This window comes from Rousettus aegyptiacus, unplaced genomic scaffold (assembly GCF_014176215.1).
Source record: "Rousettus aegyptiacus isolate mRouAeg1 unplaced genomic scaffold, mRouAeg1.p scaffold_m13_p_11, whole genome shotgun sequence".
NCBI lineage: Eukaryota > Metazoa > Chordata > Mammalia > Chiroptera > Pteropodidae > Rousettus > Rousettus aegyptiacus.
In genome coordinates, this window is record NW_023416286.1 from 33,940,680 (window position 1) to 33,954,614 (window position 13,935).

The 13,935-nt window shown below is 36.2% G+C and overlaps 1 protein-coding gene across 2 annotated transcripts in view; it reads left to right on the plus strand.

Annotated features, from left to right (window-relative positions):
• The first annotated feature begins 5,033 nt into the window (after nucleotides 1–5,033).
• ASB5 (ankyrin repeat and SOCS box containing 5) overlaps nucleotides 5,034–13,935 on the plus strand; it is a 77,021-nt gene continuing 68,119 nt past the window's right edge. The window contains exon 1 of one of the 2 annotated variants that reach the window (XM_016166034.2): nucleotides 5,034–5,090. Coding sequence is in view for 1 of the 2 variants with exons in the window: in XM_016166036.2 (XP_016021522.2) it covers nucleotides 5,058–5,090 (33 nt within the window). In the remaining variant the exon portion in view is untranslated. The remainder of the gene's footprint in view (nucleotides 5,091–13,935) is intronic. The other variant, XM_016166036.2, reaches the window with a different exon arrangement.

Consider the following 13,935-nt stretch of genomic DNA (forward strand, 5'->3'; position numbering starts at 1 on the left):
GTTTCATTAAATTGTACTTAAAATCAGAAGCAAAGCAAGATAGTTTGGAGCGTGTCCCGACGTTTCGTATTCGGTAGCAGCACTTTGCAAAACGCTTTCCCCCTTGTCAGATTGGTCAGTGTTAGAATTTAAGCTTTTTTGGAGGTTGAAAATAGGAAAAGAGGCCATCCGCATACCTAAAAGCAGACCACCTTACACTGCTAATGTTAGTCCATTTCCTATTAATGTTTTGCCTTCCAACAGCAGCTAAAGCTGTTTTAGACTATAAGGATTGATGTTATCAACTCTAATATAAGCGTTTTACATGGTATTTCCTGTAACAGGATGACTCCAGTGGGTTCTTGGGCTCAAAGGAGATGATGGCTATAAAATTGCTATACAGCACAATGGATAAGAAAATTAGCAAGCCATGAATACATAATGGCCCTGAGGGGCTCTAGGGTTCAGACTGTGCCAGTCTGTCTTTAAATATACTGTCTAACACTTACTTCCTTTCATAGCTAGAGATTTTTGTAATTTTTTTTTAAAAAAAATAGGATTCAGAGTCCAGTAATCTCAATTTTTTATAATTTGCATCTAAAAACCAAAAGCTGAGATTATCTGGCCTAGAACAAGATAGGTGCAAAACAGAAATGATGGTCTCACCGATTCTGGCTTATGTTGTCCATTGCTGAGCCCTCGCTTCTTTGTATTATTCATTATCATTCAATTAATTTCTTACAGCCATACAGTTATGATTATTACTGAGTGCCTACTGTGTTTCCGTTCAAGCTTCAAGAGTACAGCACTAATAAGGGAATAGCTGTGCTAAATTGGAATAGAGCCAAGTAATGACAAATGGAGAGCTCCTTAATTGGGTTTAAAACCTTAATTTTTATCTCCCAGGAAACCACAGTTTATTCAATAGAGCAACCATTATTGAAAGTCTATTTGTTGCAAATGATAAGAGATGGGTATGAATCACTTTATACCCTCATGAAGCTTATAATCTAGTGGAGTCAATAAAATAAAAACACAAATCTGAAATGCGAAATATAAATACCAAGGAAGTTACAGAGTGCTCTGGACTTCAAAGGAGGAAAAATTCACAACTGTGGTGATATAGGAGCAAAGTAATGTCAGTAAAATATTTAACACAATGCCTAAATAGTATGTCTTAGGTATTCTCATTAGAGGATGACTTAGAGAAAGGATACTCATTGTAACATGTTGATGTCCAGGAAGAATATTTCAAAAGATACAGTACAGATATGTCTGAGAGATACCCAATAGTCTGGCCCAGCTAAACAGTGTACATATAAAGGATTAGACAGAAATAAGGCTAGAAAGGTAAATTAAGGCCCTACTATAGAAAACCAGGCCAAAAAGTTGGGACTTTATATCAAAGGAAATCACACATAAAGCAAGAGTGGCATCAAGAAACTGGCAGACATTTATAAATTATATGTAGAGCGTAAGTAACAGGATGAGGGCAATGGGACAGAAGAAAAGGAAGACCAATAGGGACATTTCGGAAATAAAATCTATATGGTTTCGCAACTGCTTAGATAGGGCTGGGGTCTGCAAATATGAGGAAAGTAAATTGTGAAAGCACAAATAAAGTTAATATTGTTATAATACCATGACTTGAACTTGAGTGGCTGAGAGTGCCAAAAACGTAAATCCGCAAAAGGAGCAAAGTAGAGAACTCTCTAATTCTGTTGTACTTCTCTAATTGTTGATTTGTATTTTCTATATATTTAATCGTAAAATGTACATTAGAGACCATTGGACCTTTTCCTTTCTAGTTCTTATATTTCTCATTCTTTTCTTTTGTCCATTGCAGTAGTCAACATTTCTAACATAATGCTCAATAATAGTGGAGATAACTGGCCTCCTTTACTTGTTTCTGAATTTAACAGGAAAATTCTTTTTATTTCTCTACTAAATAAGATGCTGGCTTTGAGCTGTGTGTGCGTCTGTGTGTGTGTGTGTGTGTGTGTGTGTGTGTGTGTACGTATACTTATATCTGTATTTCATATTGATAATAAGGAAATATCCATTCTATTGACAGGATTTTTTTTAACATGAATGAGTGTTGAATTATTTTCAAATACATTTTCTATATCTTTGAAGGTGATTATATAATTTTTCTCCCTAGCTCTATGCTATAGACTGAATTCATACATTGAATCCTAACTCCCAGGGTGGTGGTATTAAGAGATGGGCACTTTGGGAGAAGATCAGGTCATGAGGAAGGAGCCCCCATGAATGGAATGAGCACCCTTATAAAAGAAACCTGGGAGAACTCTCTTGACCCTCCTTTGTGTTAGGACACAGTGAGAAACTGCCTGTTTATGACCTGGGAGGCCAGCTTTCACTAGACACTGAATCCACCAGCACCTTGATCTTGGATTTCTGAGGCTCCAGAGGAGTGAGAAATAAATGTCCACTATTTATGAGTTGACTTAACCTAGACTACAGTAGTTTATTATAGCAGTCCAAAGGGACTAAGACACTCTGTTAATATGATGGATTAAATGAATTGATTTCCTTATATTGAACCATTGTGCCTTCTCGGAATAAACTCCACTTGGTCATGATAAATTAATTTTTAATATGCTCTTGGGCTTTCATTGCTAATTGTTCTTTTTGTCATAAATATTCATAAGTGAAATTGTTTTTTTCTTTTTGGTCATAATTTCGCACTCAAATTAGAAAATTAATTTGTAAGTCTTACTGTTTTTTTCTATATACTGGGATGTTTTAAGTAGCATTTAGATTACCTGAGCTTTAAAAATAGGGTAGAAATTCCCATGGAATACTATTTTTCTATTTTGATGGTTATTAATTATTAACTCTAATCACATGTATTTGTTTTCTCCCTTTCGTCTTGATTATTTTAATTAGTACTTTTTCCTTGTTTATTTTTTCCGAAGAACTTCTATATTTCCTGATTCTACTACTCTTTGTTTTCTTATTCATTATTTTTTAAAAATATTATCAAGTATTTTTTTTATTCCACTTTTCCTTGATTTACTGGCTTTAGGAATTAGACATTGAATTGCTATATTTTCATTTTTATTGTTATGATAACTGCTTTATCTGCATCTAAAATTTTCTGATATATTGTTTACATTTTCTATTTCTCCTCTATTGAAAAGTACTGTAAGTGTGTGTGTGTGTGTGTGTGTGTGCGTGTGTGTGCATGTTAAATTTCCAGGAAGAAGGACCTATTGCCTTTTGACTGTTTTAAATTAATGTCTGTTTTTATTTCAGGTAGGCATCGAATGCTGTTTGCATTATTTCTGTTCTTTGAATTATTGAGATCTCTGTAGCCTAAAATGTCACTTTTGTGAATATTTAATGTGCACTTGAAAAGGTGATATATTTTCTATTAATGGTATATGGAATTTGACATATGTGAACAAGATCTACCTTATTGATTATGTTACATCTTTTATATCTTTAATTTTTCATTATCTTGATTTTGTTGGATTGAGAAAGATGTGTTAAATTCTCCAAATGAATATATTTTTGTTTGTTTCTCCTCTCATCTTTATAGTTTCTGCTTTATAAAATGTGTGAAGTAACTGTTGTTTTCATTATGAATGGTAGTCTTTAGCCTTATAAAGTATTCTTTCACTCTTAGTGCTTTCGATCCAAATTCTAGCTTGTCAAATACCAAAACTGCATTATCTGAAGTAATGTTATAGACCTCAAATTAAAGTTTAGCACTTTCTCATTAAATTTCTTCTACTCTGTTAGTTTCTACTCAGAAGCTAATGGCAGTAGTGAGAGAAGGCTTTGGAGTGCTTTGTCACTTTATCTGCATATATATTCCTCTGTAACAGTCAGCTAAGAAGAAGAAAGAGGAGTAAATTATTTAATGAGGAAATACTTTAAATAAAGCTGTGTGCACATAGATAGTTAAATGGTAGAAAAAGGAGATGAACCCAAAGAGATGAGCATTGTAATCAAATATATTCTCGTTAGGGATATCTGAAGTGTCTATGAAGCACCAACCTACCTAAGGAAGTTGCTGCAATGGAATATGTTATAGGTTTGACACACTGAGGACTCCAACTGAAAATATTTTTCATGAAGACTATAAATTATACTGTCCATTTTAGAGGGTCATACATTTTTCTATCTTATTTAGTGTCTAAGACAGAACCTTGCACATAGTAGATGCTTTAAAAAATTCTAATTGAATTGTGATACCCTTAATCCATAGGCCGTGATATTTCTGAAGACATTTCCATGGGAAAAATATATGTCATACAAAAGTAACAAGCATTTTAAGTGTAAATTGGTATAAAGCACAAAGCTAAATTGGATCTGTAGGCCACAGGCAAATTATAGAACGCTTGATGCCAGGATAATAAGTTTAAACATTATTCAGGAGACGAAAGCAATGTAGAGGATTTTAGATCAGTTGAGTATAAAGACCATGTGGACTCCAGGTAGGTAGGTAATTTCTTAGGGAAGGATAAGACTGCCAACTGGTAGACCAGGTGAGAGATTATTGCAGTAGTTCAGATGAGAGAATCAAGGTGTAAATCAAGGTCATGGCAGTGCAAATGAAGTGAAGGAGCAGATACATCTATGGATTCCCTATAATTTCATTCACAGCTTCCAGTCCACTGTCTTTGCCACCTGTATGCACCTGACTGTTAGCCTGCATGACAAGTTGGCTCATGTGTTCACATGCACATGGCAGATTAGTTCATTGAGCATCTTTGAGAGGAGCATGAGAAATTATACCAGACACCTTTGGTTTCTGACGATCTACACCTCACCCTCTCAAGTAAAATAAAAAAGAAGCCCTTCTATATTCCCCAAAGAGATTCAGAAATTATTAGGATTCTTTGGATAGTTTAGGTAATTAATATGCAGCTTCTCTGTTTATATGATCTAGACAACTACCCTTTTAGGAAAGTGAGAGGAGCTAATGAAACCTGTGGCATTCTCTTAGTTGAAGAACCTAATCATCTTTTCTCTCTTCTTGGCCTCTTCTGACTCCCCCAGAAACTCACTGTTGAAACGCAGAGATTCAGACCAACAACAGCTCTAGAATGAATGGGATCCAGAAATTCAGACCATGCCTGGTGAGGTTTATTACTTTCTTTTACTCATCTGAGCTCTCTTTATTATATGAACGTTTCTAGATACCCATTGGCAAACAAAGCCAAAATATCCAGAATGAAAATAAAAGGGGAAAGTTGTTATGATAACTGTGTAGAATAGTTAACATAACAGGCCTGAGACCTCTATGCTTAAAAGTACCTGCTTGCAAGATTGACACTTGGCTGGCATCTGGGAAGCAGTTCCCTGCACTGATGTAATCCCCAAACAATAAAAGTGACTTACTATGCCTAAACTATTTGTAGAAACTGGTTTCTGCTAAATACCCACTTTCCTTCTGGGAGTCTAGAATTTTGATAGAGGGTGTCTAAATGACCACTTCCAGGTAAAGTCCCTGGGCAATGAGTTTCTTATGCATCCTTGGTTGACAACACGTGTTGTCAGCAATCCATTCTGGGGGAATTAAGCACACACTGAGTGACTACTGGGAGACGAGTCTTGGAAATGTGGGCTGCTTTCCTCTAGGCTGCTCCCTATGCATATTTTCCCTTTGCCAATTGTCTTATAATCCTTTCACTGTAATAAACTGAGTGTATGACTATATACTGAATCCTATGAGTCCTAGCAAACCAACAGACCTGAGGTGGTCTTAGGGACCCCTGACACCAGGACTATCTCCTATTTCACTAATTTTCATATTGAATATCCTTAAGGATTTCTACCAAAACCTAGAGAAACTTAGCTCCATTCTATTCTATAGGGAGAGGAAGAGTTTCTTTGTTTTATTCTAATCCTAAATCCTATTAATGAATTCAGTCTTTAGTTCAGGGTGCTAACTGCTCGCATGTTTTTCGTTTTCCCAGCTTACACCTTGCATTTATTCTGCCTGGCCTTCAGATTCCTTGCCTTCTCCCCTCTGTTCCCAGCACCAGCCTCAAGCCCTGCTTGTCATGTTAACTCATGTGGACACATTTCTGTAGGTTCTCAACCTTGAGTTACCTCCTCAGTATTGATTTTCGCAGTCTTCTCCTTCCACACACATCCACAGCACTGGTTAGGAGGCGCTTTCACCACTTGATTATCACTGAGCCACTCAGTGGCTACATCAGCTCCTGTGACCTCCCTGCAAGGAAAACAAATCAGGCAAAGTCCATTATGACAGTCAAGTATATTCTGTGTGTGGACCTATTGCCACTTTCATGCTTCTTATTTATATATGTAAAGGTGAAAAGAATTTAAAATCAATATATGATAGAGAAGGTTAAAAACCTGAGTAATACCTAAAATTGCTATTTTTTTCTGAGATTTTTTTTTTTTAACTAATGGGACTACTTAAAAAGTTAAAAACTTATATGCAACAACAACAACAAAAAGAATAAGGAAATATCTGAATTCTTTATATCTTAACTTTGAGGCCTGTCCTAAATAAAAAAATATATATATATTTCAAGAGAATTTTATTAGATTTTAGTTTCTTAATCCTTATATAGGAAAGAAGTATAAAGTACTGCTCAAGTAATTTGAATATAATGGACATTGCCTGAAATTTTTGAAGCACAGATTCTGCTCCTGTGGTTTAATCATGTGTCATATCGTGGGAATCAGTCACAAGTGCATGATATCCTAGGAGCAGGTGGAGAAGCAAAGGACTTGTGACTTGGCATAAGATCTGTAACAGATGCCAAGAAAATGATCTTGCCATGTACACTGATTTTACCATAAAGACTGGCGAGACCCAGTGCCCCAAGAATGCTCTGAGGACAGTTGTGAGTCAGGCAGCAGTCAGCATCTGGGATCTGAGTTATACATGGACCCTTCAGGTGTCTTCCTACATTTACATTACTCCTTTGCATAAGGCACTGTTCACTATAAATTACCATGTTCAGCAGTTGTTAATTCTTGTAAAAACTTTCCTGGGAAAGATCCCAAATGATTCTTAACACCAAGTGATTCTTGACACAAAAAAATCCCTAGAAGAAAGCAGTGAATAGATCATGTCTTCCATCTTTTCTCAAACAAAAATAATGAAAAAACAAAACTTTAGTCAGTCTGCAAACTACATTTCTTCTCTTTCTGTCTTCACTGAGCTTTCGGATACATGACACCTGCACTTCCCTTTGGTTCAGCAGCGTAGAGAGAACTTATTCTTCTGCATAGTCTAGAATCAATGTTTTTAAGGTAAGAATTATTTTTCATGTGTGTAACATCTTTTAAAAGTTATTTAAATGGGGAGAGAATTGCTAGAATAAAACATGTTGATGATGGACATCTGCAATATACCATTTACATTAATTCTCACAGAATAATTCTTGATAAATCTTTGCTCTAATTTTTTTTGTTTGTTTTTGTTTTGTTTTGTTTTGTTTTGTTTTGCCACATAACCTTGATGTATTACATGTACTCATCGGGCTTGATTTTCTCATCATAAGAGAAGAACCCTGTGCTAGGGCACTTGTAACAGTGACAGTACTCAGATAGGCAGATAAATGGTAATTAAGCAAGGCGTGTCGATGCAAAGCTATAAGATATCAGTGGGTTTTCAGGGCAAGACTCCAAGGTACTATGTTGGATAATCAGACTGAACTTACATGTAGTGACTACGGCAGATTCGCAGTCCTGTCTACAGTGGGGACAAGAATGGGGAGAAAACATATATTACAATTTAGGTAACATGTGGCTATTCAGAAATCACTAAGAATGCTAAAGGAACAAAGCTCTCATAGCTGAGCTCCCAGATCTCAGTTAGGTATCTTTGATTAAGTATGCTGAACTCCAGAGCATAGGGGTATTGATGCTGTTGATAATCTTGTTTACTGCAGTCAGGATTGACTAAACAGCAACAGAAGTGAACCTATAAATTGTAAAGAGGAGGGAGGTCGTGTGTCATAGCCATAAGATGCTGAGAAAGAGAACCAGGAGAATATATGGAGATTGGGGGTGAGAGGGTTGATGTTAAATGCCTACATTTATTTCTGTTTTAAAACAAAATTTCGATGATTATATGAAGTGGGTGGACAAAATCTCAAAACTTTTTTTAATAAAAATATAATTACAAATCTAAAAAAATGCTCATACAAATAAAAAAATGGATTTCTAACTCTCAATTCTGTGGTCTTTATCAAGTTTTTAAAATTTCTTTTCAAACTGTGTATAAATTTGTTATTCTATAATCATATAAGTACTATCTAAATGCAAATAATAATTATTTTTAAAATTTCAAGTTCGAATAATTTCCTGTTAATGAATCATTCCAATTACTCATTCATTAGAACACAGAGCAGCCTTTAGTACAGATATTTTCCCACTGATTAAATGCATTTTGCTGCTTGTATTATAGAAACTACCTATCCTAACACCTGGAATAGTGTGGACACTCAATAAAGGAAAGCTGTTAGTATCATCATTACTAAAATGCAAACAGTTTTATCTAAACAAATATTTCGAAAGTAAAGATTTCACATGCTATCAATGTCATAGTTATATTTTCCCAAAGCTTTTATATAATAATCACATTTAGAAAGAAAAGAGCATGGAGGTAAATATTAATTAAAAATAATATAATAGATGATATGAAGAAGCAGTGTGAGAATGAGACAGAAAGACCTTAAAAATACATTTCAGAATGTTATGTAAAAACTTTAGAGATTATCTATAGATATAAACCTATTGTTAATTATTTAAGTTATTTTCTATTACGTGAAGTAAAAAAAAAAAAAAAATGACAGAATGGTAGCGAGGGTGCAAATGGTGAATGGAAGAGTAGAAAAAAAAAAAACTCCTTTAGAAACGTGCCCTCAGGAGGAAATTTGATTTCGTAAAAGCTGGATGTGAGCAGGATTGCTGTCTGCGGATCAGAAGTCAAGGACTCAGGTGTTGGGAAGACATTGCTTCAGCATTGCAATGTGACAGAAGAGACTGTTAGAAGTACTGTGGTCTTGTTTATCACCCAGCAGTCCTGCAATGCCTGAGGGGAAGCCACAGCATAACCACGGAAGCTGCAGCTGTGCCTGTCATATGTGCCCTCAGCTCTGCCATCACTCTTTCAGACCAAGCTATAGCTATAAGTGGCCTGATATGCAAATTTGAGGTCATGCCAAAGCTATAAAACAGATGTTGAATGTAGCTGAAGTAAAAAATAGTATACGACAAAAGCCTAAATAGTACAGGAGAGGGTGATTCTCCAAGCTATCCATCCCCATTACTTCATGGGACTCTAGCTCTAGCTTTAGGAGAAAAGATCTCTGAATGAGTTGGTTTATCAGTCAATGTCATTTTCATGATAGCTACCAGCCTCCTGTGTGTCAAGCATTGTGATAGTATTCCCTTTTACTTTCATTTCATTTACTAGATATACAATAACAAACAAAACAGATCCAGTCATAAAGCTCACGGTTTACAGCCTAGGGGAGGAGATAGACTTTAAACAAGTAACACATGATCCAAAATAGTAGTAAGTACTGTGAAGGAAAAGAGGTTGCTAAGAGCGATTCAAACAGAGACTGGGTGGCTAGGGCGGCCTAGAGGAAATTCCATTAAGATGTTTCAGGGACAAGAAAGAGACTGCGAACCAAAATGGCTGGAAGTCTCTTCTCTCCAGGTCATGAAGAAGTAAAGCATGCTTCTTGGAGGGTGGCTCAACCATGTCTCAGGAGCCTGGGTTCTTCTTTCTGCTCTGCTGTCCACAGTATCAGTTTCCTTTTAAGTCTGGGATTTTTTATGGTTCTAAGATGTCTCAAAGGGGAGGAGGGGTAGAAAAAGGTGACAGAAGGAGACTTGACTAGATGGCGAACATACAACACAATACACAAATGACGTATTATAGGTTTGTATGTTTGAAACCTATGTAATTTTATCAATGTCACCCCAATAAATTTAATTAAAAAATATGTCTCAAACAAAATAGAAATTTCTCTCTCACTTAAAGATGGTTGTTATATCTAGGATTACTTGTATTCTTAATCACTTCCAGCATGAGAGGGAAAGAGAAATAAACTTAGAGACTCACCTTCAGTCTAATTGAGCCACGTTGGCAGAAAGGCTGTTAGCTGGCCACTAACATTCATTGTCCTCAATTTTCAGCAAAGCACATAGCCACCTGGAGTAAAGATTACATTTCTTAGCTTTCTTTATAACTGGGTATTGCCACATGCCTAGGTTTTAGCAATGTCATATAAATGGAAGTGATTTGTGTAATTTCTGAGAGATAGCCTTATTACCACGTGACTAGGTTTTAGCAATGTCATATAAATGGAAGTGATTTGTGTAATTTCTGAGAGATTGCCCTACAGAAAGGAGGTATGTCTTTCTGTGTCTCTTCTTCCTTCCTGCTGCTTGAATGTGAATATGATGGCTGAACATCTACAGCCACACATTGACAATAACACAGCAATATGGATCCTGAGCATTTGATACCTATAGCACTACCCCAACCCTTGACCATTTCCCTCTTCACTTCTTTCAAATGAGGAGAAGCAAATTTTTATTTTGTTTGGAACACTAGTTAGGAGTATTTTTTTGCCATATGTAGCTCCAAGCAAGTATACTCTCTTTTAAGCTATCGCCCAGACAGTGGACTGCCATGCGCTGGCTGACATTCAGTCTGTGTTCTGCCCTGGTCTATGGATGTGGTGATAGTTCCTGAGTTGTAGAGGTTGTGTGAGGGAGGGCTGGACAAAATCAAAGTGCAGTTAGGAAGAAAGAAAGGAGAAAGGTTACTGAGTGACTGACCAACAGCGACCACTACAAAAGATTATTAGTCAATCAGGCAAAGAGAGAAGAGTTGAACAAGGCAGAATAAGAGTATATGTCAAGTCTCTGAACGAGAATGAGCTTGCATGTGGTTGTGTTCACAGAGCTAAAAGAAACTTAATATAAGTGAAGGGGGAAATGACGTGAGACTGATCAGATTATATCGGACCTTGTTGCAAAGCTATACCCATGTTTCCCAGAATTGTTCTAGTCTCACCAGGTTGTACTGGGAAAATTGTGATAGTATTTCCTTTTACTTTCAAAAATGTCCTGGTTTCTATAATAAATTCTAAGATTATGCTACAAATAAAACTCATGTTAAGAGATTTGGACTCCATTCTAAGTACAATAATAGGAAGCTGTCTTTTTCCTCATTTTGTCTTGATACAGACATTAGGCTTTATCTTCTAGCTACTCCCTTATTTGTTTTCCTAGGTCAAGCTAGAAAATTCTTCCCAAATTGACTTCCAAAATTGACTATCTAGCCTCAAAGAATAGATTAAAAACTCATTTTTGCCTCTTCTGAGCCACTCGATGTTTCCTACAAGATCACTTCTCTCTGTCTGGATTTCTAATCCAGCAATATAATTATTTATAAGCAATCTTGCTATGATGTTAAACTATATGTTTTGAATATTCTTGCTTTCGGCACATTCCAAATCTTCTCTAACTTATTTTGACCTGTTTTATACCCAGCCTGTCTGCTGAAAATTATACTGCCATCTGCTTTTTCACCTTGGGCAAGTTACAATACCTTTCCTGGCCTCTTTCCATTTGTAAAATGGAATTATTAATGCTATTACATTATTAAAGCTTTATTAGTCCACTAGGGCTGCAATACAAAAAGCAAGACTGGGAGTGGGGTGAGGGTAAGCTGTCAACAACAGAAATTTATTTTCTCACAGTTCTGGAGACTTTAAGTCCAAGATCAACACACCATCGAGGTTGGTTTCTATGGAGACCTCTCTTCCTGGTTTACAAACGATGTCTTCATGCTGTGTCTTCACACAGCCTTTTTCTATGCCTGGAGAGAGGAGGAGAGTGGAAAGAGAGAAAAGAGGAAGGGAGAGAGAGATCTCATCTCTTCCTCTTCTTTTAAGGACACCAGTCCTACCAGACTTCTTTTTAGCTAAGGATGGCACATAAGCTTCATTTTTGCTTGAGCATCTATGGAATCTGTCATCCCCACCCTTATGACCTCACTTAACCTTTATTACCTCCTCTTGAGCCATAACTCCAAATTCAAGTCCATTGGGAGTTACGGCCTCAATGTAAAATGAATAGAAAATGAGATTCTGCATGAAGTGCACTTGGACTAGAGTTTATATTCGATAGTTTGATATATTTTAGGATGTATCAAAATACTATATAATAGATATTTCTATATATTCTAAATTTATATTATAGTGCACAATAAGTGTTATTTGCTATTATGGTTATTCCCCTCCCCCCCCAGGCTTAACTTTTCATTTCATCCCTGCCCTCCTCTTCAACTCAATCTATACATCCAGGCTCTCACCCATTAGGACAATCATATACCCAACAGACTTTAACGATCCGTTCTTAATCTAAATCAGTGACCCTCATATGTAAAATTACAGTTTGGAAATTTCTATTTATACTGTTTATAAGAAAACAAAAACTTAGACTATGACTCAGTTGCTTTATTATAACCAGAGTGGAATGGGATAAGATTATATACAAAATTAATTGTGAAGAAAACAATATCTTTGACATAAGTCATACTATTATTTGAAAGAATAATCCACAAACAGTGATACAATTTGTGATTATTGTCATGATCTGTCAATTCAGAAAAGAAAAAGGGCTTTACTTTCAGTGACTTTGATACAGCTGACAATTATGATATATGCAATCTTGCTATTTTATTATAAACTATATTCATCTTATTCATCATCTCTGGGTTTTAAATAGTAACTGCATTTATAACATTGTTAAATGTATGTTTTTAATTCTCCATCGAATATCAAATGGAGAAATATTACAGATTTACTTCAAATGCCAGAGTTGATGCCCTCCGACAGGCCCCAGAGGAAAATAAAACTTCCCTGGTTTTTTCAGAGCCCCTCAAAAAGCTCTAGTCTCCCAAGACACAGAAATATGTATGACATACAAAGAGGAAATGCTTGAAAGTACTAGGACAGTTAGATCTGTATATTTGTCCAGTTAATTGCTCTGATGTGAAAGGATAATTAAACATATCCTGCCTTCCTGAGAGGGCCAAATGGTGACAGCTGGCCTAGGTCCCTTAAGACTCCAAGGTGCCACGATTACTGGAGTGCTATTTTTTAGATATTTATATTTCAAAAGGGATGAAGTTTAGACCTAGGAATCATCTCTAGGTTCTAAAAGCCAGGACCTAGGTTTATCTAGAAAGACATATTTACATTCCACAAGGTTAGGGTGAGAATCCAACATTCCTTCCATCTTATCCCAAAGGAACAAATATTTGGTTTTGTTTTTTGTTTTTATTTCTCCTTTTGGGAGGCAGAGGGCCGGCTGTCTCTCTCAATTGTCTAAAAGGAGAGATTCTTGTTCTCTGACCCTCACCTATGGAGTGTCTGGCCACTCTTGGCCACTCTTGAAGGAAATATTTTATCTGGCTTTCATCCTTTTGTTCTAGGGGTAAGGTATAGGGAACCTATACCTGATGCGCTATTGTTTACTACAAAATAATGTCCAAACTGACTCTAATTCAGAACACTTCACATGAACATTTAGAATAAATTAATGAAAATGAGTATTAAAAACCCAATACCCCCATCCTGACTTGCCAAAAATGGTGCATAAAAAAGACATAGCATAAAATAAAATTTAAAAAAAAAGAAAAAAGAAAGGTGTTTTCCTACCTAATGGCAAGGGTTGTGAATACAGATGATTCAAATCTGGATGCAGATGGTGACGGGGCCTCAGGTGACAGGTGCAGGCACAGACAGAAGATGCCAAAAGGATACTGAGGAAGAACCTTTCACCTTCCCCCTCACTGCACAAAAGTATTTAGATCAAGGACCTGCTCTAGGAAGGGAGCTATCACTATAGATAACTATCCTATACTATGAACTAGGTGTGACAGACAGGGAGGAGTCTAGAAAAGTCTGT